At 35.8% G+C, this 27,183-nt stretch overlaps 2 protein-coding genes across 4 annotated transcripts in view; one reads left to right on the top strand and one right to left on the bottom strand.

The window, feature by feature from the left end:
- The window catches only part of LOC118188089 (uncharacterized), a 282,828-nt gene extending 276,628 nt beyond the window's left edge, over positions 1–6,200 (bottom strand). Inside the window, exon 1 of the mRNA XM_035358441.2 lies at positions 6,129–6,200. Within this exon, the coding sequence (XP_035214332.1) occupies positions 6,129–6,169 (41 nt within the window). The 5' untranslated portion in view covers positions 6,170–6,200. The remainder of the gene's footprint in view (positions 1–6,128) is intronic.
- The window catches only part of LOC118188087 (uncharacterized), a 70,087-nt gene that overhangs the window by 12,292 nt on the left and 30,612 nt on the right, over positions 1–27,183 (top strand). For 2 of the 3 annotated variants that reach the window (XM_035358440.2, XM_035358438.2), the window contains exons 3-4: positions 5,133–5,213; positions 17,884–17,955. In XM_035358440.2, coding sequence (XP_035214331.1) covers positions 5,133–5,213; positions 17,884–17,955 — 153 coding nt within the window. The remainder of the gene's footprint in view (positions 1–5,132; positions 5,214–17,883; positions 17,956–27,183) is intronic. The other variant, XM_035358439.2, reaches the window with a different exon arrangement.

Below are 27,183 nucleotides of genomic sequence, written 5' to 3'. Positions count from 1 at the left end.
GAACACCGCAATTATTACATTCTGGATCCTCGGTATCGAGTTCAACACAAAACATGTTTCCAACTCTTCCAGAAATGCAACGTTCAGTCAAAATTTGGTTATGACTTTACTGTTTTCCTAAATGCATCTATTAACTGACTTAAGCATTCTAAGCATTCTAAGGATCGTTGACCTGGGCTCGAACCTCGTTGGAGCCAGAACATTTCATTCAAACTATGCGGCTTTTATATATTTTTGTGCCATCTTAATAAGCCTACTCAAGATAGAATTCGTTAATACAAGTTTTGTGCCTCTCACATACATCGATAATAAATCTGGCAACAATTGTTGTAGAAAAACTGTAATAATATAATTTTTAAATATAAATCTGATTAGAATTCTATTAAATACATTCTCAAGAAATCTGGAATGGTATTTAAATTTGTAGATGTTGAGTATACAATTGTACACTGCTATGTCGGATCTAGTTGCAGTCAGGTGTGAAAAGTACGAATATTTTGCTCACGACATAACAACTAGCACTGTGTACAAAACCTTTACTAATAGAAAACTTCTTACATCGCACTAAACGCAGTTTTAACTGAAGCGTAATACACTCATGTCCATAAATTAAGGATAATTCGGAGTCACGCGGATATCAAACTCTAAAATAAATATATCACCTGTAAAATCACTACACACATCTTCAAGAATCATATGCAAATTTCAGGAAGTAACCAGATGACACCGATGGTACGTCACAATGACGAGAGTGTAAGAGAGTGATATATAAGGAATACAGGCAAAGAAGTAAAATTGTTCGCAGGCACTTTATAAGCATTTCAGTGCAATAACCGAATAGTTATGACACAAAGAACGCATTTGGATGATTTTTTACGTGGTAAAATTATCGGCTGTCTGGAATGTGGGCGTACCCAACTGGAAGTATCAGAAGAACTTGGAATCGCCCAGAGTGTCATCTCCAGGCTTTGACAACGATTCCAAGATGATGGTAATGTGAGTAGACGTTACAGCACAGATCGCCCCAGAGTTACAACGCCGAATGAAGACCGGTATTTGGCAGTTACTGCTAAAAGAAACAAGCGGAGTACAGCCTTAGACCTGTCTCGTCAGCTCTCTTCAGCCACTGGTACGACAATTTCAAGACAGATCGTGTACAGACGCTTAGGGCCGATTGGTCTATATGCTCGTAGACCCGTCAGATGCGTTCCACTTACTGCAACTCACTGTCGCTTGCAGTTATCCTGGAGTAGAGAGCATGCATTGTGGACACCGCTACAGTGGGCTTGTGTGATGTTCTCCGACGAGTCTAGGTTTAGCTTGCAGTCTGATTCTCGCCCGACTTTCATATGGAGAGCTCCAGGTACCCGTCACCACCAAGAAAACATCATTGAACGACACCGTTACGGTGGTGCAGGAGTTCTCGTTTGGGGAGGAATTATTCTGGGTTCCAGAACTGACCTGCATGTTCCAATTGGAACCATGACAAGCCAAATCTATCGGGACGTCATTCTGGAACAACATGTACGTTTGTTTCGGGGTGCATGGGCGCACAATTTGTGTTTATGGATGACAACGCCCGTCCTCACCGTGCAAACATAGTAAGCGAATGCCTTCAATCGGAGGATATTACCCGTATGGACTGGCCAGCATTCTCACTGGACTTGAATCCAGTAGAGCACGTGTGGGACATGCTTGGCCGACGAGTTGCAGCCCGTCAACCTCCTCCTACATGTCTACCGGAACTTCGGAGAGCATTGCTTTTTGAGTGGTGTAATATCCCCCAAGATCAGATCGATAATTTGATACTCAGCATGCCTAGGCGTTGTACGGACTGTATTGCATCGTCTGGGAGACATACAATGTACTAACAATCATACCAACCATGTAATATTGGTTTTTTGTAATTTTTTTTTTTTTTTTTTTTTTGTAATTTGCTCCAGGGAGAAAAAATCGCTGATTTTTTTAATTATATCAAATATATAGCATCTATTTTTGCTCTTTACCTTTTGTTTAATAAATAAGCTTTACAAATAAGTCAAATTTGTAAAAAAAAAACAAAACAAATTTCTTTCTTTTAAATTTCTAGTTTCTAGCGAAGTATGTTTGTAAAAGATTGGCCTCGCGTTAGATTCTAGAGCTAAAAGTTTTCAACAAGGTCGTTTTAGACCTCAGTTTCACACTAATTAACTCTGGCGGGAAGTATGTCAGGATCTTAAGTTTTACTAACGTTTATTTTATTTTAAATCTTTACTATCACTTCTTATTTTCTACTTCCGGCCAGAATTATAAGCGTTAAGGTTTTTATGCAAAGTTTGTCTGGCGAACGCCAAGTATTTAAGTTGTGGCCTTTTGCCAAGCGAGAGAGAGGAAGCAGTGAGTTCGAAGCAGGCCGCTTACCTTAGAAGTTACGCAGTTGCTTGTTGCCTTCCAGGCCAGAGGTTTTAATCCTCTTGATAACTTTTAAACGTATTGTAGTGTTCTCAGTTATCTGTACTACATACGCCTTCCTGTTAATATAAGGCCAATCTTCCACGTTTATTATTCTAAAGTTAAATTAGAGTTTAGTTTTATTTTTATACTTTTACGTTAGACCCCGAGTAGCGGGTCGGTGTATTCCGAAGTACGGAAGTTATTGTATATAGAGAAAAATAAAGGGTTTTGTATACCCTTCGTCTGTATCCTGTCTACTTACCACAATTAGTGAACATAGCTTTAGTAAGCTCTCTGTTCCGAGTCAGGTCCTTGTATGTTCCCGAAGAAGGTAAGAAGGAACATTGAACCTGATAAGTTGCTTCGTTTTATGTGATAATACTTTCTCTTTAATTCTATAAACAGACATAATTTCTTCTTCAGTTACAAAGTTCCGCTATTCAAGTCCTATACTTGCTGTGTCGAGAGTACCGAGTAATTTGTCAATCGAAATTTTTTCGTTTTCAATAATTCACTATCGGAAGCGAATTATAATGATGAGGAATTTGATTTAAATCATATCAAAGACGGAGTACATCGAGATGAAATACTACATTTAGTAAGGAATTATAAGCCAAATAAAATAAAAACATCTGCCCTGAAGATAAGGATAGTGCTGACAGATCAACTTCCAATTCATTGCGCGCCGCGGCGTTCCTCCCCCCCCGCCGACCAGCGTGAAATTGATAAACAGATTTCGGAATGGTTAGAGAAACGAAGCTTTCGCTTTGTAGATCCTTTACATATTAGTAAATATATATTCGAAATTCTATTTGACATAATCGAAAGTTCAAGCTTACTACTTTTATAAAATTGCTCTAACAGTCTGCAAAAAATATTAAGCCGGATCCAATTCGAAGATTAAGGAAAAACGCAATCTGCAACATTAACTGAATTAGATAATTTTAGCTTAGCTTATACCGTCCGTTATACATTAAACGCGCATGCGTCAACGTATTATGCGCATGCGTACACGCATATTCGCAGCCGTAAAGGTCTTATGCGCAGAAAGTTTGTAGCTTTGAGGTCCGGATTATAGATCATTCCGGATTATGGGTGTCTGAATCAACGACTTTTGACTGTATAAGGTGTTTTTCCTTCCTCCTTTCGACATGCTTTCGTGGTGTTATTGGAAGCATCCTCGACGCGTGTTCGACAGGTCCAGGTTCGAGTCCCCGCAAGGGCACTGCACATTTTCCACGTCTTCTGCTCCAAAATAACCTAATGATTCTAGAATTGAAGCCGGAACTAAATGGTGGTGGACGATAATTCGTCACTCCCAGGATTTGGTGAATAGGTCTTCTAATCCCCAGTGCCCTTTAAAAAGGAGGAGTATGTAAGGTGTTTTCTCCCTCCTTTCCGCATGGCTTCGTGGTGTATCTGGAAGCATACTCGATGCGTAATCGCGAGGTTCAGGTTTAAGTACCGGCGAAGGCATTGCACATTTTTCACGTCTTCTGCTTCCAAATAACCTAATGACTCTACATGTGCTACTGAAAATAAATAATTAAATGAGATAATAAAATAAATATTTATACATTGAGATGAGCTTTTTATAATAATAGTAAAGAAATAAGTAAAGAAATATATTTTCCCGCATGACGCAGAGAAGACAAATACGAGTAGTTTGTAAAAACTATTACTTGTATTTTACGTCTTTTTGCTCTTTATATTTAAATGTTAAAAAATGATAATTTTTTCTAATAGTGCCTTCAACAATCGATGAACGATCTTTGCCGCATGTTCTGTTCGCAAAATTAATTTCAAGTCTTTTAAATTTATTTTAGATTGAATTTTTTGCTTTATTCAGGTTAAATTATTTGAATAAATTTGCAACGTGAAAAATTTATTTCTGCGATCTTTTTTTATAATATCGTATTGCAAACGTAAGCTCCAAGTTTAACGTATGCATAGTAGCAACTTGAACTTAACTAATATTTTTTTAACTTTAAAGCCTTTATTATGTGAAAATTATAGAATAGTAATGATAAAACAAAGTTCTTAAATCTATTTTTATCCGTAAATATCTTTCTGTATCGGTTTTAGCATTGCCAGAATCATTCAGTAAATTTTGTTTTTCCAAGATTATAAGGAGCAATAGCTCTAAAAACGTACTTTTCATAACAAGTTTGTAGCTTTTACACATAAGTATGTATGTTATTGGGAAAATGGCAAAAATGGAAATATTTGCGTTTTTTGCAGTTAAATGAATAAAAGTTTTGATAATCTTTGCAAATGTACTAGTATAATTATAAAATCAGTTGTATACAGTATCAAAGCATAGTAAGTTGACTATGTATGCAGTATCAAAGCATACATAGTCAACATTTTTAAAAATATAACTACATAGAGAAAAATTAATTCCTAAGACATTGGAATATCAACATAAATGCAGCTCAAATTCGGTTCATTTATGTAAATGGTTTAATGGATTTCAGTTTGTTTTATAATTCAAATGACTCAACACATCACTTTTAAAATATTTTTTACTGTGAATGATTTCTTACATTATTTCTAATTACTTTATTCATCAATAAGGAATTCCTTGAAAATAAAATTTTAGCAGATATTATTAAACTAGGACATTGTTTTCTACTTAATTGTGAATTACCTTTTGCATTAAATGTGCCTTTAACTATCAATTTTTGTATGGATCATAGAAAGTGATGAGAAGACATCTGCCGGTGGTTCTGTCAGTGGTTTCTTCCAAGGTCTTTTGGGGGCTTTACAAACTGTCGGAGGTAATCCTTGATCTTTAGTTTATTTCATTGACCTTTCCATGAGAGGTAAAGATTTCTGTTAAAACCTTTTGCTGAAGAGGTAGAAAATATGTTTAAGATAATTTCAGAATTACTGCTTGTTTCTTGATTTTAGTCAAAATTTTAAATAGGCAAGTTATTATTACCGTTATACTTCATCTCGCCAACGATTTTCATACTTTTTAAGATAGTCTTATTATCTTATCCTTCTAGGCCCTTTAATTTTGAGCTTTATATAATCATATTGCAAAATATTCTCCAAAAATATTCTGCATCAATACAAACTTGAATACAAAATTGTTATAATATACGTATTTTGATTCAAAAGCCGATTCTGAAACGACATACCGATTATTTTTCGTATTCTATGCCTAAAATTATGCCAAAGAAAATCGAAAAACGTATTTTTCACAATCTTTATTTTGTGATGGATAATTATGCTATTTATTATGTTACCGGCAAAGTTTGAAATCCGGCTTTCTATAGAATTCTATAATGCCTAAAATTAGCCCGCAATATGTGAAACGATTCATATTTCACACATTTCCTAGGCATTCTATGTAATGCCAGGTGAGAAAACGGCAAAATGTGAAATACATCTCCTATTCTTTTCGAATATCACATGGTAAAGTACGTGACTCTTAACGCACGCCTCAGGCTCAGAATTTGTGAGTTGCACTTTGTGGCTTGTTCGGCAGTGTTAAAATACGCAATTTTCCTTAAATTTTTTCAACAAAAAATTAGTTCTTTAGTGTCCTGCAAGAAAATGGAGTGGCAAGCTGTAGTATTGGAGAAGGAGTCATGGTCTCTAGACATGAAACAATGATTCGATGACGACCTGTCCAAAATTCGAGTTAATGCTGCAAAAAATAGTTTTTCATAATCGAAACTACTTACCAGAGGTTAATAAATGGTGTACAAAATGTGGAGCAATTCATAACGGCAGCGATGAGGCTGTACTCCCCCCTCACCCCCGCTAACTGTGATTGGACTTGATCCAAAAAACAAGGAGAAACATTCTCTCCTTGTATGACTCACTTCTCGCGTTATGCAATGGACAGTAAACAACGCTTGTAATCATCTCTAGATATTTTTTTCTTCATATACCTAATAAATATGTTATTTTTGTGTTTGCTAATACAATGATCGTATTCCTTACCTCTGCAGCTTGGATTACATTTTATTAAGGTAAGAACTTTAATTCTGTTTTATTCGTGTGCTCGTCTCGATTTAGCGAAGTTGTAACAGTAAACAGAAATGAACCACGAATACCTTCAACAAAAGATTATGAGACTGAAAATATGTTTACTTCAACTAAACGCATAAAATACATCGAGATAAGCCATTAAGAATAAAAAACAGAAAAGATACTTTACCATAAATTATCGCTGGATAATCCGAAAAAGGAAAAAGCCAAGCCTGTCTTCAAAATCGAAACAAAACTGCATAGTTGCGTACTGAGCATTCGAAATACAGAAGCAGAAATCGCTACTAGCTGCGAAAATAAATATTCGATCATGAAACTAAACAATAACAACTATCAAGTATGGAAATACAAACTTGAAATGATCCTGAAAAAGGAAAATTTATGGGATTTAATAGTAGATGATACACCAAAAGAAATAAACGTCGAATGGAGAAAACGAGATGAACAAGCACAAGCTACCATTAGTTTACTCGTAGAAGACAACCAAATCGTACACATAAGAAATAAAACGACAGCCAAAGAAATATGGAATGAATTAAAGAAAATACATGAAAGAAAGAATCTTTCCAGTAAACTTTACCTTCTGAGAAAGCTGTATACGTTAAAAGCAGAAAACGAATACAAACTCGAAGAACACGTCAACAAAATGCTCGAAATCGTAGACGAACTGCGAGGAATCGGTGAAGAAATAAAGGACAGTCACATTGCAGCGCTCTTACTAAGCGGCTTACCAAAAAGCTACGAAAATCTCATTACAGCTTTAGAAGCACGCCCAGAAGAAGAACTAACGCTGGAATACGTAAAAACGAAACTCATCGACGAATGCCTGAGAAGAAAAGAAGTCACGCGAGCAGAAGAAACGACTGCCTTCAAAACGAATTTTAACACAAAATTCAAGCATTTAAATCAACGAAGATGCAATTATTGCAAAAAAATAGGACACTTAGAAAAAGAGTGCAGATTCTTAAATAACCACAAAGAGAAAGATGAAAACGAAAGTAACTCATTTTTTCAAGAATGAAAAGCAAACAAATAAAGGAAATTATGGAAATAAACAGAAAACGAAAGTTGCTGTAAATGAGGATACACATGAAGATGAAAACGAAAATAAGAATCATGAGAAGACTGAGAATTACACGTTCGAAGTCACCAGAGAAAGAAAATCTCAAAACTCAAACTGGTCAGTTGACTCAGGTGCTACTTGTCATATGACCGATAACATAAACTTTTTCACCAAATTGGATAGAAGCAAAACTGAGCAGATAACAATTGCTAACGGCACGCAGATGAAGTCCGAAGGTATAGGAGAAGGATACTTATACTGTACAGACGACGAAGATAACGAAATAGAAGTGAGACTCATAGATGTTCTGTACGTTCCTGACCTAGAAGGAGGATTGATATCCGTACGAAAAATTACAAAGAAAAGATTCACGGTTGAATTTGAAGAAGATATTTGCAGAATAAAGAAGAAAAATAAAACCATAGGAATTGCTAAAGCAGAAGGAAATTTATATACCGTAGTTGAATCGCAAAGAAGAAAAGCCAAAATTGCAACTGCAGAAAGAAGAGAAAATAGTATAGATCTTTGGCATAGAAGGCTAGGACATAGAAATTATGAAGCAATCAAGAGGCTAAAGAATGATGACCTGGCAACCGGAATAAGAATTGACGGAGAAGCCAAAAAGGAAAAAGAATGCGAATGCTGTATCAGAGGAAAAATGACTGAATTGCCGTATCCCAAGCTAAACAACTATAGAGCAAAATCAGTTCTAGACTTGATACACTCAGATATTTGTAGACCAATAGGTACAACATCACTAGGAGGAAAGAAATACTTCATAACATTTATCGACGATCATTCGAGATACACAACGATCTACCTGCTAGCTACAAAAGATGAAGCTATTTCCAAGTTAAAACAATTTGTAACCATGACGAAGAACAAATTTGGAAAGAAGCCAAAAGTTTTAAGAACAGACAATGGAGGAGAATATACAAGCAAAGAGATTGAAGACTATCTAAAGGAAGAGGGAATCGAACAGCAAACCTCCGTAGCATATTCACCGCAACAGAACGGTAGAGCAGAAAGAAAAAATCGATACTTAATGGAAATGACAAGATGCCTGCTACTCGATTCAGGACTCAAAAGAGAATTTTGGGGTGAAGCCGTAATGACAGCCACCTATCTACAAAACAGGCTACCATCAAGATCAGTTGAAAAAACACCGTATGAACTATGGAATAATAGGAAGCCGAACCTAAGCCATATCAGAGTTTTCGGCAGCACAGCTTATTGTCGAGTTCCAAAGCAGAAAAGAAGCAAACTAGACGAAAGAGCAGAAAAAGGAATTTTTGTTGGATATAGTGACCGTACTAAAGGATATAGAATTTACATGCCACATGCAAAGAACGTCGCGATCAGAAGAAGCGTAATATTCGATGAAAACAAAAAAGAAGAAATGCCTTGTCAATTAAATGATCGGCATGAGGAAATAGAATGGCCTTTTAAAGAAAATTAATTGACAGAACCACGTCCAAATGCTATTACAGAGGAAGTAATTGAAACAGAAGAAATTCCCCCATTACTGAGAAGATCCCACAGAACGACTAAAGGAATCCCACCAAACAGATTCTCATACATGGCTAAGAATGAAGAAATCAAAGTTCCTAAAGACTGGGAAGAACTTCAAACTTTTCCTACCAAAGAAAAGGAACTGTGGTTAAAAGCTACGAAAGAAGAAATGGAAGCACTGAAGAGGAACAAAACATGGGAACTAGTCGATCTTCCAAAAGGAAAGAAAGCGATTGGAAACAAATGGACATTTAAAACAAAATCCGATGCTTCAGTAAATGTTATCAGATATAAAGCTCGTTTAGTAGCTAAAGGATATTGCCAAAAATTTGGGCACGACTACGACGAAACGTTCGCTCCAGTCGTAAAGTATACAACAATAAGGACTATTTTGGCAATAGCAGCTCAAAGGAAAATGCACGTAAATCACTTCGATGTAAAAACAGCGTTTCTATATGGAGATCTGAAAGAAGATATATATATGAAGCAACCGGAAGGCTACATCTCTGCTTCAGAAGCAAATAAAGTCTGTAAACTGAATAAAAGTATCTACGGACTAAAACAAGCAGCCAGAAACTGGAATCACAAGATAGCTGAAATCCTGCGCAAACAAGGATACGTTCAAGGAAAGGCTGATCCATGTTCCTTCACACTAATCGAGAAAAACGCAAGAACTTACATAATCGTTTACGTTGATGACATATTAGTCGCGAGCGACAAGTGTGAATCAATTCAAGAAGTTGAACGAATTCTCAAAGAATATTTCGACATTCGAAATCTTGGAGAAGTGTCTACATATCTAGGAATTGAAATCGAAAGAGAAAAAGACGGAAGCTTTAAACTTCATCAAGCTAACAAGATTAATAGTATGATCGAAAAATTCGACGGAGAGTCACCAAAGAAACTAAGCTATACACCCATGACTACGAATTTTACGAAGAACCAAAACAACCAGGATGACATTTTTCCCGATAATCGGAAGTATAGGGAAGCAGGGGGAGCACTTTTATATTTAGCAACAGTATCAAGACCTGACATAGCAAATTCTGTTGGAATACTTAGCAGAAAAGTAGAAAATCCATCAACATCGGACTGGAACGGTATCATAAAAATCATACGATATTTGAGAGCTACAATTAATTACAAATTACATCTAAAATCCAATGGTGCACCAGTCATCAGAGCTTACAGTGACGCTGATTGGGCAGGAGATACCTCTGACAGAAAATCCACATCCGGATATATATTTCAAATCGGAAACAGTACGGTATCATGGGGAAGCAAGAAACAAAACTGTGTCGCCCTATCTTCGACAGAAGCCGAATACATCGCTCTAGCCTTGACATTGCAGGAGCTACAATGGATTATACAACTGATGTGAGATTTAGGTTTCGCTCAACAGGAAGCGAACATCGTATTCGAGGACAATATATCATGCATAAATCTTTCCCGAAAAGAGAAAGGAAGCAGTTACACCAAACACATCGATGTGAAATATCATTACGTATGTGATCTACAAAATCAAGGGATTGTTAAATTAATACACTGCAACAGTAAAATGATGTATGCAGACATGTTCACGAAACCTTTGCCCAGACAACAGCTGGAATTTCTATTGAAAGGAATCGGGCTTACTTTGGACAGAACAGCTCATCGAGTGGGAGATTGTGGAGCAATTCATAACGGCAGCGATGAGGCTGTACTCCCCCCTCACCCCCGCTAACTGTGATTGGACTTGATCCAAAAAACAAGGAGAAACATTCTCTCCTTGTATGACTCACTTCTCGCGTTATGCAATGGACAGTAAACAACGCTTGTAATCATCTCTAGATATTTTTTTCTTCATATACCTAATAAATATGTTATTTTTGTGTTTGCTAATACAATGATCGTATTCCTTACCTCTGCAGCTTGGATTACATTTTATTAAGGTAAGAACTTTAATTCTGTTTTATTCGTGTGCTCGTCTCGATTTAGCGAAGTTGTAACAGTAAACAGAAATGAACCACGAATACCTTCAACACAAAATGCCAAAATGACTACTAGAAGTAACCAGGGACTCTTGGGTGCTTAATCGCTATGATGTGATGATTGTGGAAAACAAAAATTAACTCATTTATCCTGTTAAAGAATGCGTCATTAGTATGCAGTATGACGTCACGGACTGTCAGTTATTTCATGTACTTCATGAAGCTCATTTGGATATTGGACACGGATGACGTGATAGAATGTCGACAAAACTTTGAACTAAATACAGAAACATTACACGTCATGATATTGAACTGTACATCCACCTTTGTAAACCTTGCCAGAAAAAAAAAAAAAAAAAAAAAAAACAGAAAGGTTTTAAAAAAGCGCATTGTTAGGAAACCTATGATTTTTTTTCGAATTTAATTCTCATTCTCAGGTTGATCTCATTGACTTTCTGTCTCAGCCAGATAGCGAATACAAATTTATTATGGTCTAGCAAGATCATCTCACAAAATTTGTGATTGTCAATTCTCTAACGTCAAAAAGAGCTGAAGAAATGACGTACAACCTACTGGACATATTCTTGTTGCTTGGAGCGCCATCTGTAGGATAGTATGACAATGGTAGGGAATTTGCCAATAATGTGGGGACCAGCTTGAAGGAGTTTTGGCCAGCATTGAAGATCGTCCATGATAAGCCTCACCATTCACAAAGCCAGGGTAAAATCTCACCTAGTCAGGACTTAGGTAGCAAAATTACACATAAATTGAGTTCTGAGTTTGCGGTAAGCAGCCACAATAATGTGGCGCCATCTAGTGAAGGAACTGAGAAACAGGCTGCAGTGAGTAAGTCTCAGAACGAAAACGCAGCGCTACCAATTAGTCATACAAAGTTGAGGTCACGTGCCCGACTGGGCGACCTGACGCTCATATTCCCCAGGTCAGCGCAGCTCAAACGAACATCATGGAGGAGGGACTTAGTGAAAATGCCACTAATGGTAATGATAACAATATTATGGACACAGACGCTAGTACGTCTAAACAAAATGCAAGCTCAGATGAAAACTTAGAAGCGGAATTTGTGAAAAAGACACGTATACCACCCATAACTGTTAAAGTAGATTACCCTACATGGAAAGATATAGCTAGGGCACTTAAACGGAGAAACATGGAGTTTAACAGTAATAAGAATAATAAAGGGATTAAAATTTTCATCAGAAACCCTGAACATTACAGGCAGACTGTTACTTATTTAAAAGACACGAAAGTGGAACATTACTCTTTCACACTTCCTGAGGATAAAGACATAAAAGTATTGATAAGAGGTCTCTTAAGAGATACAGATACGGTGCAAGAGGAGTTAGAGGATTTAGGATACAAAGTTGAATCAGTTAAGCAACTTACGCGCAGAAGAAAAGGGAAGGTTATTAAACTCCCGCTATTTTTAGTTACTCTGCCTAAGAAACCCAAATCCAAAGATATACACAACGAAACTCACTTATGTGTCCTAGGAATTAAAGTCGAAAATTATAAAGGTAGATGGGGCACACTACAATGCTATAGGTGCCAATGATTTCATCATAGGCAAACTGGATGTAAACATGCACCCAAGTGCGTGAGATGCGGAGAGGGACATTTGTCCTTTGAATGCCCTAATAAAAACTCTGACTTGCCACCACGTTGTGCGAACTGTAAACAATCTCACACCTCGAAGAGAGGTGCGAGATGTTCCCTAAAAAAAACAGGATAAACCAAAAGTATATCCTAGTAGGGTTATAGAAAACAAAACATATGCACAAGCACTGTCTACTGGTTTGTACGCAAACATGATCAAAGAAGCAAAAACTCTATTTGCATACCTGGCTGAACTCGTGTCGGTCATAAAGAGCTCCGGCTTTCTTTTAACTCAACAAGTAGGACAAAATGTACCTATACAAAATGACAAAATTCCCATAAATCAGGATCTTAATGGATAAGTACACTTCAAAAGGAGATTTTATAAAATTAGCATTCTGGAATGCTTTTGGCATTCAGAACAAATTAACGGAATTTTTAAACTTCCTTAACACTCATAATATTGACATAGTCCTTGTCACAGAGATCTTTGCCACGCCATGCGTGCGTATTAATTTGCATAATTACCGCACATATTGGTGCGATCGTCTGAGTCACCGGGATGGGGGCCGCAATTTATGTGCGCAACTCACTCCAGTCCTGTTTTATAAGCCAAGATAGAAACGATGGGCATGAGATGGTCACAGTGCAGTTACCGCAATATGGAAATTTGAATTTCATTTTATTCTATAATCCGCTCATGTGCAGCTGACAAAAAATGTTCTCTCCGGAGTCTTATCTAACAATAATAGGTATATTCTTACTGGAGATCTTAACGCAAAGCACTCGGAATGGGGCTGCCGCAAGACGAACAGAAATGGAAAAGTGCTCTATGAGTTTCTTAATAATTACCCAGTTGCTCTGCAAGTTACTGAGAAGTATACGTACAGATACCAGAACCCTAGAAACGCAGAGATTCTTAATATTCTCCTGACAAATACTTCGATCCCTATTTACACTGAAGTAAAACATGAATTAAATTCTGACCATATACCGGTCATTGTAATTTTAGGTACTATTAAGGAATTCGAAAATGAGATGATTCGCACTACAGACTGGAACAAATTCCAGGAGTTTCTCGGTCAGAATCCGCCCAACTTTAATGCTCTGGTTTTGCGGAAGGACATAGATGATGCAATTGATACCCTCACTGAGGCGATCAACAATGCTATTGAAAATGTGTCTAGGCACGTGAGGAGAAATAACAACACAGGCATTCTGCCTAAAGAAATTAGAGAGATGATAAAAGATAGAAATCGGATGAGAAAGACATGGCACCTTACATGGAGCCCGCATGTAAAAAGAGATATGAACAAATTAAATAAATTAATTAAAATGAAAATTGATGCACATAAGAGAGAAGTTTGGAAAGACAAAATTCAGAATCTTAGTCCGAATGATGGCACACTCTGAACTTTCATGCGAAACTTGAAAAGGCAGCGTACATGCAATAAACCGATTTACACGGAAACTTCTGTTGCTCTCAATAATAAAGACAAATCGACGGTTCTTGCAGACCATCTAGAAGAACAGTTTAGACCTAAAGTGAAGCTCAGGAATATTAATTTCGTCTATGAGGCTTGCTACTTTGTCATGGATTGGCTAAAGTCCCACACAGCAAGGAGATACATGGCCACTGCTACTTCCAGTGAGATTAGAGAAATCACTAAGAAACTAATTCAAAAAAAGGCCAGGCATTGATGGAATTAACAATAACGCTCTTAGAAATCTGCCGTGCAATGTTGTGACAAAATTCACGAGCATTATCGATGCGTGTCTCAGTCAAAGCTATTTTCCCACAAAGTGGAAAATCGCATAGGTCATTTTAATGCCTCAGCCCGGGCAAGGTAACACTAGCCCACATGGATACAGGCCCATTAGCTTGCTTCCAGGCCTAGGAAAGAGTTTTGAAAGAGTAATTTATAGCAGATTGAAGAATTACTCGTATATTGAATTACTGCCTCCGGAGCAATTTGGTTTCCGGAGAAAGCTATTCACAACGAAGCAGCTAGTCCGGCTCGTCGAGTTTTCTGGGGATGTGCTCCACAAAAAGCAAAATGTCGCCTTACTCATGCTAGACGTGGCCAAGGCATTCGACCGCGTCTGGCATGAGGCGCTTATTAATAAGCTTATAAATCTCCCTACGGATAGAAAGCTAATTCAATTAATCATGTCATTTATTACCAATAGAAAGTTTACTGTTGCTATAGGTACTGACTTCTCCAGTTTGCGCACGATGAATGCAGGCGTCCCTCAGGGGTCCATTTTAGGGCCCATCCTGTATTTATTTTATGTTCACGACTTTCCAAGGGCTTACATAGATAGAAATCACTTTCTTGGGTGCTATGCGGACGATACGGCATTAGCCGTAAAGTCCGCAAACGCACACCATGCGATCAAAAAGTTACAGGAGCTCCTGCCAGATGTTGAAAAATGGTGCACGAAGTGGCGAATTGCCATAAAGGCAAGCAAGTCGCAATTGTTAATAATAAGAAGTAAAAATACCCGTTCGAGAATTAATATCAAGCTTTACTTAATCTCTGAAGTGATTCCCAGAGTCAGTAACGCGAAGTACTTGGGAGTGATGTTAAATGAAAGATTAAAGTGGAGAGACCATGTCACAGAAGTTAGAAGAAACGTTTTCACAGTTGTTAAAAGTCTTACCCCTATTTTTGGTAATTATGCCAGCTTAGACCGACCTCAGGAAAAAGCGGTTAGTATATATCACGGCAATTAGGCCTTTAATGACATACGCGTCGCCGGCCTGGTGTACGGCTAACAAGGAGGATATGAAAAGACTTCAGATAATGCAGAATAAAGTCTTAAGACTTATCACTCATGCTCACTACTATGTGAGCAATGCTACCCTACATTGTGGCTTGAAACTGGACTTTCTAGAAGAGCACCTTAGGAAAATAAATAGAAAATTCTTTACGAAAGCGCTGAACTGTGACCATATGTGTAATTTTGACATCTTTACCTATGAAATCTTGGATGAGGACTCCAATTTGCGTCCATTTGCGACCCACCTTATCAGGGACTTGAACTTTCCCACTTAGTGCCCACATTCTAAATAGTGTACATAGTGTGTATATATATATCTCGTATCTTTATTACACTTTACTTCATTTAATTTGTTATTTGTATGTATTTTATCTACTCAATGTTTTTTCTTCACAATCGTTACTCATCTGTTATGACTCTCACTTAGTCACTTCTAATCTGGGCCTGTTTACTTATTAGTGAGCTCTTGCGTTACTAGACTTCCTTTCCTTTATCCGTCCTTGCTCCTCCTTTACGGTGAACATTATATGAGGATAGTTTTATGTTATTGCGCTCATTGGCATAAATTTGATTGAGCCAGATAAACTACTGATCTCAGTGGTACTCTGGCGATAGGTTTATCAGTCAGTAAGTTAAGCCAGGATAGAGCCAAAAGAACTAATCAAGATATCGAAAGCATGCTCTAAACTTGGATGCAGACAACAAACCTGACCGCTGGAGTGAAGGACTGCGTTTCGTTCAATTTATGAAAAACAGAGCTTCTCATTCTGGGACCAAAAGAAGCTATTTTTGGCTGCAAACCTAAAGTAAGGCTTGCAACGCTTTTTCTACCCGAAAATGTTTTAAAAGACATAAATACAGATGAGCAGCTAGAACAAATAATGGAAAAAGGTGACCCTAATCAGATTATGCAGGAAAAAAAGCTGGTTTCAAAAAACAAGGTTGATATTATAGTCGATAGTGGATAAAACCAACTTTGGCGAAGACATGCGTACCGAAGTTATTTCCGTTTCTGATACCTGTTGTGTGTGTTTAAAGGAAACGAGTCTTCTTGCATGCAAAAAGTGTCGTAAAAAATGCATACCTTTTCCCTTTTGTGGCCATGGTAGTAAAGATGATGAAATGGATAATTTGTGCATCCTTTGTTTCAAAACTGAAAATGCTATTGAGGATAAAATAAATTCTAAAATCAGAAATGGATATTTTGTGCACCCTTTGTTTCAAAACTAAAAATTCTATTAAGGGTAAAAGAAATTCTAAAATCAGTCTGGAAATACAACCCCCAAAAATGAAAATTAATACGGAGAAACGGTTTCCCACTGCTTCTTTGGTAACTACTGTGCGAGTTCCTATTCTTGACGGCGACAAGGGGCGAGGTGATTCCCGCAATATATTGGCAGTTGTAATGAGTGTGACAGAGGATAGGTTCTACCGACTTGGAACTTCTGAAGGAATTTTAAAACAAGTATATGCGAGATCATAATTCACTTTATGCCCTAATAACTTGCTTAGAATTGAAGATATTCGTGAACACGAAGTTCCTCTCTGGTCATTTGCAATTACTCAATTCAATGGAAGCGGCCAAGAATTCGTTGAATGTATGTGTAAAACAAAGTGCCCAAATATAAAATCTCTTTTCGTGAAAAATGTAATGAAATGTAATTCAAAATGTCATTCAACCCTACATCTTGGAATTAGTAGGTTTATTTTAATTTCTTTTTATATGAAAATTTTGTTGTTCTTAACAAGAAAGGCATAAATTTTTTTCATTTTTCTTTACGTATTTTAAATAAATTTTTTAATGGCACTCTCGTTATTTTTTCAGAATAACATTTGTATTTTTGAGGAATCCACGTCATTTGTATAATAGCCTTATCAGGACCTTTTTTCATACTTTGCCTTAATAGCATTTGTCATTCTATAGAATGCCTAGGTATTATATACAATGGCTAGGGGAAGTATGTAATAATTCTCATATTTCAAACTTGGCCTAAAAACAACGGGCATAATATAGCATGCCGGCGTTTCATAACTTTACCGATAGCATTTATATTCGGAGTTTTAGAAATGTTGCTATGCTTAGATTCCGTCCTAGACTTTCGCAGAAAATAATTACATCATTTTAATATTAGAACTACTCTGTATTCATTTTATAACATTTATTCAGTTTTTTACAGTATTTATTTCCGTCATAATTATTTGTACGCAATCATTTGATTATGACGCAAACTAAAGGCAGTTATTAAAAATAATTAATAGCTATAGTAAACACTATTCTCTTATAATTATAGAGTATTCATTTTATAAATTTTTACTTTACTTATTTGCGTCATAATCATGCATATGTAATTATTATTGTGCCAAACGTCCGTTTTCACAAAGCTAATGTGATTTTCGGTATGCTTTAAATTGGCAAAAGTTCATATTCGTAAATAAATAAATAAAAAAATAAACAAGACATGTAATGATCTTTCTTTAATTCTTTTCATGAAAAAAATTTAGGAAACATTGTAAGCCCCCCAGTTGCTGGCTTTTGCCAAGTTCCTAATATGAATATCTTCTCTTTGGGCGATGGTAAGTACTCTGAATATATTTATTGTCTATTGATATAAACAAAGTCAAAGTATTTTCGGTAATAATGTATTATGCGATCTATACTTTTAGTTTGTTGCTTATTTCCTAGATGGCGCCACTAAACAATATTCTTAAATTTGTATGTTCCATAAAATGACAGAAAAGGAAATGATTAGAAAACAAGATTTTATAGTGGTACTTGTGTGTATTTAAAAAATAATATTCCTCATAAAAAGGATTGACACACCGAGTCTGAGCAAACTCGAGGCGACGATTGTTGAAATTTTTATTCAAAATTTGCCCTCCCTAGTCTTGATCTCTGCTTATCTTCCCTTAGAAGGAAAATTGCCTGTGGAAGATTTTAACAAACTTCTCAGAATTTCTAATAACATGATTATTGCTGGCGATTTAAATTTTCATCATCGTTGTAGAAGATCCAACCCTGCTGGTCGTGGCGTCCTAAAATGGGCTCAGTGCGCCCAAATCAAAATTATTGCGCCGGATTTCCCTACAAGATATGATGCACAAAGAACCCCTTCTATTGATCTGGCTCTTTTTTGGAATATTTCTTTCGATTATCACTTGACTGTGAAAAGTTGTCTATCCTCAGATCACAACCCCATGCTTATCGAACTTAATTGTTCTAACTTTAATCAAAATTCTCCGGCACTAGTCTCTACAAATTGGGACAATTTTAGATTTAAACTTAAAAGAAAAAGTTTGCCCTCCCTTGAAATTAGGTCCAGCTTAGACGAAGCAGTAGATCAATTAACGAGTACCCTACCTTTAAAGAGGTATCCAACTTTAAGCATTTTAAGGGATTTTCTATCTTTAAATTTCATTTTTCGTTTCTATGGATGTGAATTTCATTTTTAATTTTGCGGGTGAGCCGGTTAATTTCTGTCTTGAGGGCAGGATCCCAGGTACGATTAAAAAGTTTTTTGATTCTATTTCGTTGAGTAATGATTTTTCAAATACTCAGAACAAGGGTACCGTAAATACAGGAATCAATCCTCTCTGTCGTAGCTTGCTGCACGAAATTTTGGATTTATAAGTGTGACCATTTGGGTTGTATCAGTGAAATAGCAGCAGCATTATCGATATCTGTTGAATTATTTAGCTTACCATAATTAATTGGGGAGGATATGGCAATGTTATGGAATAAGTTCCAATCAGTTATTTATTTAGTCTGGGTGCCTTCAGGTTTGTTATATCCAAGTCTAGCCAAAACTGGGACGTGGTCAGAAGACAGCTCTGTAAATACTTCCAATGATATAGAAAATTGAAGTTCGAGAGGAAAAATCAAGGATATCTGGTCGTCTATTTATCATGTTTGGTCTATAGGTGGGCTCCTGTGGTACATATGTGAAGACAGGATGATTTTCAATAATGTCTCTCATCGCATGACCATTTGGGGTGCAGTAATTACTTCCCCATTCTACATGTTTAGAACTGAAATCTTTACCTATAATGGCGGGGGTTTGTGAGTTCAGATAGGATTGGAGATCCGTATCATCAAGTCTATTGTCCGGAGGGTTGTAGGGAGCACAAAATCTTGCATTTCCCAATATTCACATTCGCACACACAATTTCATGACCCTTGGTGTTATGAGTGGAAATCAGTCCTGAATTTAGTGTCTATTTTTGAACGTAGATGATGACGCCGCCGCCGCGATGCTTGACCCGATCATACCGATAGGAAAAATAATTTGCCAATTTAAGGTTATGTTTTGGCAAAGCATGAGTCTCTGCCACCATACAAATTTGAATATCGTGCAGAATTATAAAATTGTGCAGCTCGGGGAGCTTAGTAGTAAGATTCTGAGCATTCCATAATGCGATTGAAATAGGTTCAAAAGATAAAGGCAAATTATTCATGATTTTTTACTTTGGGCATGGCTGATTTTTGTGCTGGCACATTGGTAAGCTAAGCTGCAATATCTTTTAAAATGGATATTGCTGCAGTGAGTGTAGCAATGAGAGTTTTTGCCTCATCCAATTTAGCTATTAATTTCTGAATTTCCTGGGATCGGTGAGAAGAAGAAGGGTTGAGAGCTATTCATAGAAGGTTGAGAGCTATTCATGATTGCTCGCACAAGTAGCTGACTTCGTTCGTAGTTTTGTATAAAATTTCCTGTTGAACTTTGGTACTTGCATAGTTGTAAATAGCGCACAAGATTGTCCAATTGCACCTATTTGAATTATTATTTGTTTGTTACTTGCTTTGAATTTTGTAAATATGTTATTTTAGCAGAAATTCCCTGAGAATCCTGCAACCAATGCCATGTCTGCTTACAGCTCATGTAACAAGCTGCCACGCTTCTTTCGCCATCAGCTCCTGCCCTCTTGGACCTAAGGTTCGGACTCGGTCTACCTTCTGCGCCCTTTGTGCAATCTCTTAATGATAGCCCGAACAAATCATGCATTTTGCTTGATAATCACGGCAAAAGGAGAACTTGAAGCCTACACCTGCAGTTCCAGCACAGCCACCATGAAGGAAGGACGTTTTATGTCAAGCTAGCTACTGAAATGCCAATTGCTTATCTTCGCTATAACTGCATTCACCAACCTGAAAAGTAGCCTTTTACATAGTTATCAAACTGTTATTTTAAGAATCACATCTTTCCGCAGATATTACTTCTGCCTTTGAATATTTTCTCGAGTTTTCCCTGCTATATTTGCACTATTACTTGCCAATGGCCCTATTAATTGTAAAATCTTTCCTTTCCGCTTTTTGCTTTAGTGTTTGAATTGTGTATAAAAACTATGAAAATACAAAAAAAAAATCATGAAAACTACAATATATATATATATATATATATATAATTCTGAAAAAAGGAATATAAAAACTAAAATTTTATTTTATTAATGGTTTTATATTTAATTCTATCCCTAAACTTTCTCGAGCACTTGTGGCTCCCTCTAGCTTGCATCAAGGTAACTAATGCATTTTTCCTATTTCTGCTCATTTTATTAAATCTGATGAGGAGGTAGATGGTTTTGAACCATGGGCACTTCGTAAAACAGAATCATTGGCATTGGCATTGATTAGAAAACAACCAATTTTAGTCTAGCCATCTAAAAAATGAACAAACGTCCAAAAGCGGTTGATCGCATACAACATTATTACTGTATTTTCAGTTATTTAAATCAAATAATTTATTGCATTTCTTTGAATTACACAAAATGTTATAAATCTTTTATTTTATTTAAGAAGGCACAATTTTTATATAATTTAATATTAGTTAGTTTGAGATTTCTTTAAGAAGTTTCCAGAACCTTAAAAATATCTTTATACATTTGTGCATTCATAAACCATAGTAACTGATAGTGTTCAGTATTTGTTGTTCATTTAAAATATTATATCAAATTTGCTTTTTTAAGTACCCAATAATTATTTATAATTCCTTTAATATTTTATTTCGAAATTTTAACTGTACCTAAACGATCGTCATATGTAGTTAATTAAAAATAAATATATTTTAGCTGATTTTCATACATGAAATTTTCAGTTGTAATTAATATCTGTCTTTTATTGAGCTAGGAATGTATATAAATGAATTCTCCATATTTCTAATTCTTTTGTTTCATTCCAAGAAACAATTATTATATTAAAATCACGGAATAAAAGCAACCTTGGTTAGACGTAAATTTTGAAAATAACTCTTCGATTTCAAGGGTGAAAGGATACAGGTGCCTCTTCTTCAGAAGCAAAAATGGAGAAAACAAAAACCATTTGATATCGAAAACAATGGGAGGAGCAAAGAGAAAACTAACGTAGCGCCATCTATTGATGAAAATTGTAATAAACTAGAAAATCTAAAATATTAGAATTCTGAAAACGTGAAGAAAAACTGCATTGCAATTGCCCTTTATTGAACCCACAGGGATCGTTTAACAGAAACGAAGAGAGCTAAGTCACTAGCTGATTACTACGCTACATAAACAGCATTTCAGACACTGGTGTAGAAGCGCAAAGTTAACATAATAACTAAGTTCTTCACACAGCCACATATTAACAGCATGATTTTCGTTATTTCTTCGGACGTCGTTACCTACATCAACAAGCTTAAGACCAAGAAAAATCTCCGAGCTTTACATGATAAGCAGAAACATGATTAAAAAATATGACTCCTGATGATTTATAGACTTACAAAAATTGTTCAAACTATCATAAGACTTAGATATTTTCCTACTGCAACTTGCTCATGCTGACGATAACGAACTTATAATTCCGCAATAGTTTTGGTTTTTAAATCATCCCTTGACAGTATATTAGCTCTACAGAGTTGTCAAACAATATTTGCAGGACTACAACATAAGATCTACACAAGAGCTGTAGTTTTAGACATAGTCGAGGCGTTCTGTCGTGTTTGATTAGAAGGGCTCTAGTCATCATCCTGGGATTCCCAGAACATATTCTTACATTACGTTTGATCAATAGACACTTCGCCTTTCGTATTAAAAATATATATTCCATAAAAAGTAGAATCGAGGCTGGCGTATCTCAAGGTGTTTGACAGTAATCCCATTTCTTATGCGAACGGCATCTCACAAAGCACATGGCATTTACAATAGCAATGCGTATGCAGATGATACTGCAATCATTACACATAGTTGCATCTTTAATCTATCCAAAAACGGCTATCCAACAACGACAAACACATATTCATGCACTGGAATCCTGGCTTACTGCCTAGCAGATGCAAATCAATGTGGAGAAGTCGGAACCCATTATGTTCACCTACAAGAGGAATATCCATAGCATCACCTTCATATATGACTCAATCATTTATTGGGCTAAGCTGGAAATATTATTCTTGATAATCATTTCGTAAACTTGCTTCACAAAAATAAAAAAACACATAATTTCCAAGTTTTGAGCCAATCAAGATAAACTCACCCTTTTACTTTCTCGAAACAGAGTTTTAGCTTCTAATCATAAATTACTCATTTATGAAATCATGTTGCGTTTCATATTAATGTTTGCTGTGTCTAAGAAAAGAATATACCTGCAATTCACATATCAAGAAACAACAACAGCTTGAATTTGCTACCATCAAATGCACCACAAAATGTCCCTGGTATACATGTAATTCAGACATTTAGAAGGAATTCAGCATTTCCATAAATTTTATAGCAACAATTTCAAAAACATTCTACAGGGGCGTTGGCAAACTAAATGACCCAGTATCCTTGCTTTTATCTATGACGATTTCAATTGCTTTATTGGCAATAGAAAACGTCCAAAAGCCATTATCAGAAACCTCTTTTAACGTTTACATTGTACAGTGAATTTTCAACAGACTGCAGCAATTACAAAAATCAAGCAGCATCTCCAGAGGTCTGTGCTTGGCTGCGCCGAAAATATCGCGGAAAAAACAGTGCAAGATGAAAACGTCGTCAGATAAAACATCATGGTAGAAAAGAAAGCAAGGAGAAAACATCGCAGTTCTAAAATATCGTGGTACAAAACATCGTCGTCGAAAATGAAGTGGTTTGAAAACTCAGCAGTTTAAAAACATTGTTGTCGAAAATACCGTGGTGAAAAATAAAGCGCTTACAAATCTTCGCATGACGGTAGCATAGCAGACATGCATTTTCAGGCTTTAAAAGTTGTAACCGCATATTCACGTAATGATTCATGATTGCAAGAAGGAACGAACAATATTTTAAAATTCGAGTCTTGCCAATATCTGATGTATAGGCAAACTACTTTTCGTTAATGTTCAACTGCCAAACTAAACAGCAACAGTGACCGATAGGTAAAATCGCTGAACACTGATATTTTGATCCGGCAATTGAGCTGGCTGCATAAAACTTTCGTGCTTTTCTTAATGTATAACATCGATATAAGCCCAATTCCTGAGAGTCATCCCTTCCCTTACGCAAATAGCGTCAGTGCGTTTTGCCATAATTTCAATAAATCTAAATCCCTTACTTAAATATTAACTAGCATCATAGCTAATAAATCACCATCCAAACAATTAACTGCATGCATGTAATGTTAATGGCGCTTTAAGAAGATGAATAAACCTAAAAATAAGCTTTAATTTTTACTAAAAGAATATCAGATTAATAGAGGTGAAAGAAAATAATCTGATTATTTAATAATTAACTAAACAATTTAATAGAGGCATTTAATCAAGCAGTTACTAATCTTCTTTTTCTTATTTTTTTAGATTATATTTTTCATTACCAATAAAAATTAATAAACGTGTTTAATTAATTAATGACGTATATTATTTAATTGTGTAAGTGTAAAATTATGGTTACAAGTAGATTTAATTTTTTACTCATATTCAATTTTTGAATGCTTTAGTTTCCCTCTCACTTTTTTAGCAAAATATTATTAATTCATTCAAAAAAATGAAATACAAAAGTAAAAATATTCCTTATTCCTTCTTGTGCTCATAAATCATTATGCGAATACTCATTTACATCATTTAAAGCCTGAAAAATGCATGTCTACTTTGTTATCTTCATGACGATTTGCAAGCGCTTGATTTATTTTTAACAACAATGTGTTTAAACTGCTGAGCTTTGAACCGCTTTATTTCCGAAGACGATGTTTCAGAAATGCGATGTTTTCTTCTTGCTCTTTTTCTCCGTGATGTTTTCTTCTGTAACCAGTACTTGCGTAGGTGACCACCAAACGCTACCTCTCGAGATGAACTGCGCTGCATTTTATTTATCTTGTCTATTTTTTTATTTTTGAACTTGTCTACTGTACTTAACTTAGTAGTTTCGTTTCTCATTTATCAACTAAAATATTTTAAATTTAAATCTTTTATATCTTCCATTTTCAAAATTATTTTACTCTAACACTTTCCTCCCATTGCTAGCACGTAATCCCCCACAGCCAATCAACTAACACCTAGAACTGTGGATCATCGCCAGTTCTTCACCAACATCTCCGAAAGACGTCAGCATGTTGCCGCTTCTATCTAATCCAGCTCCAACCTCACATTTCGATGATGAAGCCATTAATATTTCTTAATTTGAGCGTTGTTTTTGAAGCTCACCTTTACCACCAGACCTCTTCTACAAATGCTGTTGTGAGAGACTGCTTGGAATATGAATATGCTTATCATTCTCCAACGATATCATGCTGTCAACGTTACAAAAGTTTTCTTGGAGATCGACAGGGATAAGGCTGTCCAGCGCAGGAGCCTTTTGCGCCAAATTGAACTGGTTCAAGGAGGGTTTTTTGTAACTTTTTTCCAATAGAGAGCTCTCAGCCGACTTCGGCTTGGCCACTACTAAAGCCAGAAGTGGTGGTCACTTTATTACCGAGGCACCTAATAGGTGGGATATCTTTGCCTCCTATGAAGGGACGTACAGTTACAACCATGCCTTCTCCGGAATTCGAACGCGGGCCCTTTGGTATCTCAGTCGGCTTCCCTAACCACTATACCGTCTGGGCGGCAATGGCTTTTTTTGAAACGTAACATTCATGATTCATGTTTCTTAGGGCGAAATTTTGACGCTTCAGCCGATATGTAAACAGATTATGCAATAATTTCCTCAAAATTGAAATCGGAGAGGAGATCAATAAGAATCGAATAAGAAATATGTGGGAAAAATGACTTGAAAGCTGAGCTTCTATACAATCCGAGGAATTTTGTAATCCACAGAAAAATGAAAATGGAATGACGACAATATTTATTACAGTTATTTGTAACAACGAAATAGCTTCTTTTTGATGGCAAATCGAAATTTTTTAATGTAAGCATTTGTTTTTAAATACTTAAAATTTACATGGAACTAAGGTTGCTTTTTTTGCCTTAGTTTTTACTTAAGATTTGTGTACTGGTTTTCCAATTTCAATTATCATTTTGACATTTTATCCAAATTTTGTATTCATTAGTACAAAAACTGAAATTAAAACGGATTTTATAAAAGCAGTGCACGATATATTGAGACTAGCCGATTTCGGTACTTACGTGTTAGCGCAACCACCTTGGCACAGTTTAGCCATTTTTTGCAAAAATAAAGGTGATTCGGTGAACTTCCGGATTGCAGCTGACAATGGATATGGCTACCTACAGAACTGTTATGTGCATAGTTGCAAGAGTTTGGCGACTTCTACTAAGGTACTTGAGATAACACGTAAGCACCCCGATTCCATCTAAGTTTCACACATTATTTGGAAGCTTTGTAGGGACCATAGAATTTTCGGAGTGGAAAACATGAAAAATCTGTTTAGCTCTCTCCCGAAATCGAACCACGTATTTTCCACTTACCTGGCTGGATGTACTAACTGCTAAACTACAAGAGCGCTTACGTGGAAAATGCCCAATTTTTATAACCTTTAAACTAATGGATTTACAAATGCTTAGAATACATCTCCTAGAGATAAGCAATAAAGCTTTGTCTAAAATTAAAGTAAATGCACATGTTATTTACATTCTTTAAATTGTCGTTAATTTTTTTTTTCTTTTTTCTTTTTTTTTTTTTCTTTTTTTTCTTTTTTTTTTTATTTTTTTCTCAAGGAAACACATTTATTAAGAAAAATGTATTTTTAAACAGAAACGCAAGAAGTTCAAAAACGAGGAAATTTTATTTATTTCTGATTTATTACTTTTACGTGGAAATTAATTTATAATTACTAGGAAACACTAAGCGTATTTTCTTTTTCATTTTTGCCGGGGGGGAGGAATACCTATTCGCAAAATGCTATATTTAAAGACATTAGAGAATTTCGAAAATAGCAAATTTTTCTCTAAGCGAATTTTTAGTGTTTAGGGTAAAAATTGACTTATAATTTTTTATAAGTGTTACGAATTTGGTATTTAAAAAGCTAATGTTAGTTCAATTATAAATTAAATGGTTTTATTTCTCGCGCAGTGCAGCGCGTGACGAATATTAAAAGAAAGCTAAGCCGGAAAAATTAAAAATACAAGAGCGCGTGCGTTAAATAAATAAATATCTCTTTTTGATTTCGAGAAAGTACCAGAAAATTCTAGCGCGTGATTTTAAAATCTTATAAAAGGAGGAAAACATCTCAGTTAGTAGTTGTTGCTTAGTTTGTTGTTGTTTAGAAAACTACTGTTGTTGATTGTAGCGAATTCGCGGATTAGCGTTCCTTAGCTGTTTTGAATTACGTTCTATTGGACATTTGAGTAGTTGAAAGATAACTACTGTGAGATATTGTAATACTGCATGATAATTTGAGAAAATTTAAGCATTTTTGTTGTGATAATAATAAATTTTTGTTCATTTTTC

The sequence above is a fragment of the Stegodyphus dumicola genome, chromosome 10, assembly GCF_044657685.1.
Source record: "Stegodyphus dumicola isolate Sdum_Otavi_A_Nest chromosome 10, ASM4465768v1".
In the NCBI taxonomy this organism is placed as follows: Eukaryota; Metazoa; Arthropoda; class Arachnida; order Araneae; family Eresidae; genus Stegodyphus; species Stegodyphus dumicola.
The sequence above is the reverse complement of the archived record's forward strand: the minus strand, read 5'-3'. Positions and strand labels throughout refer to the sequence as shown.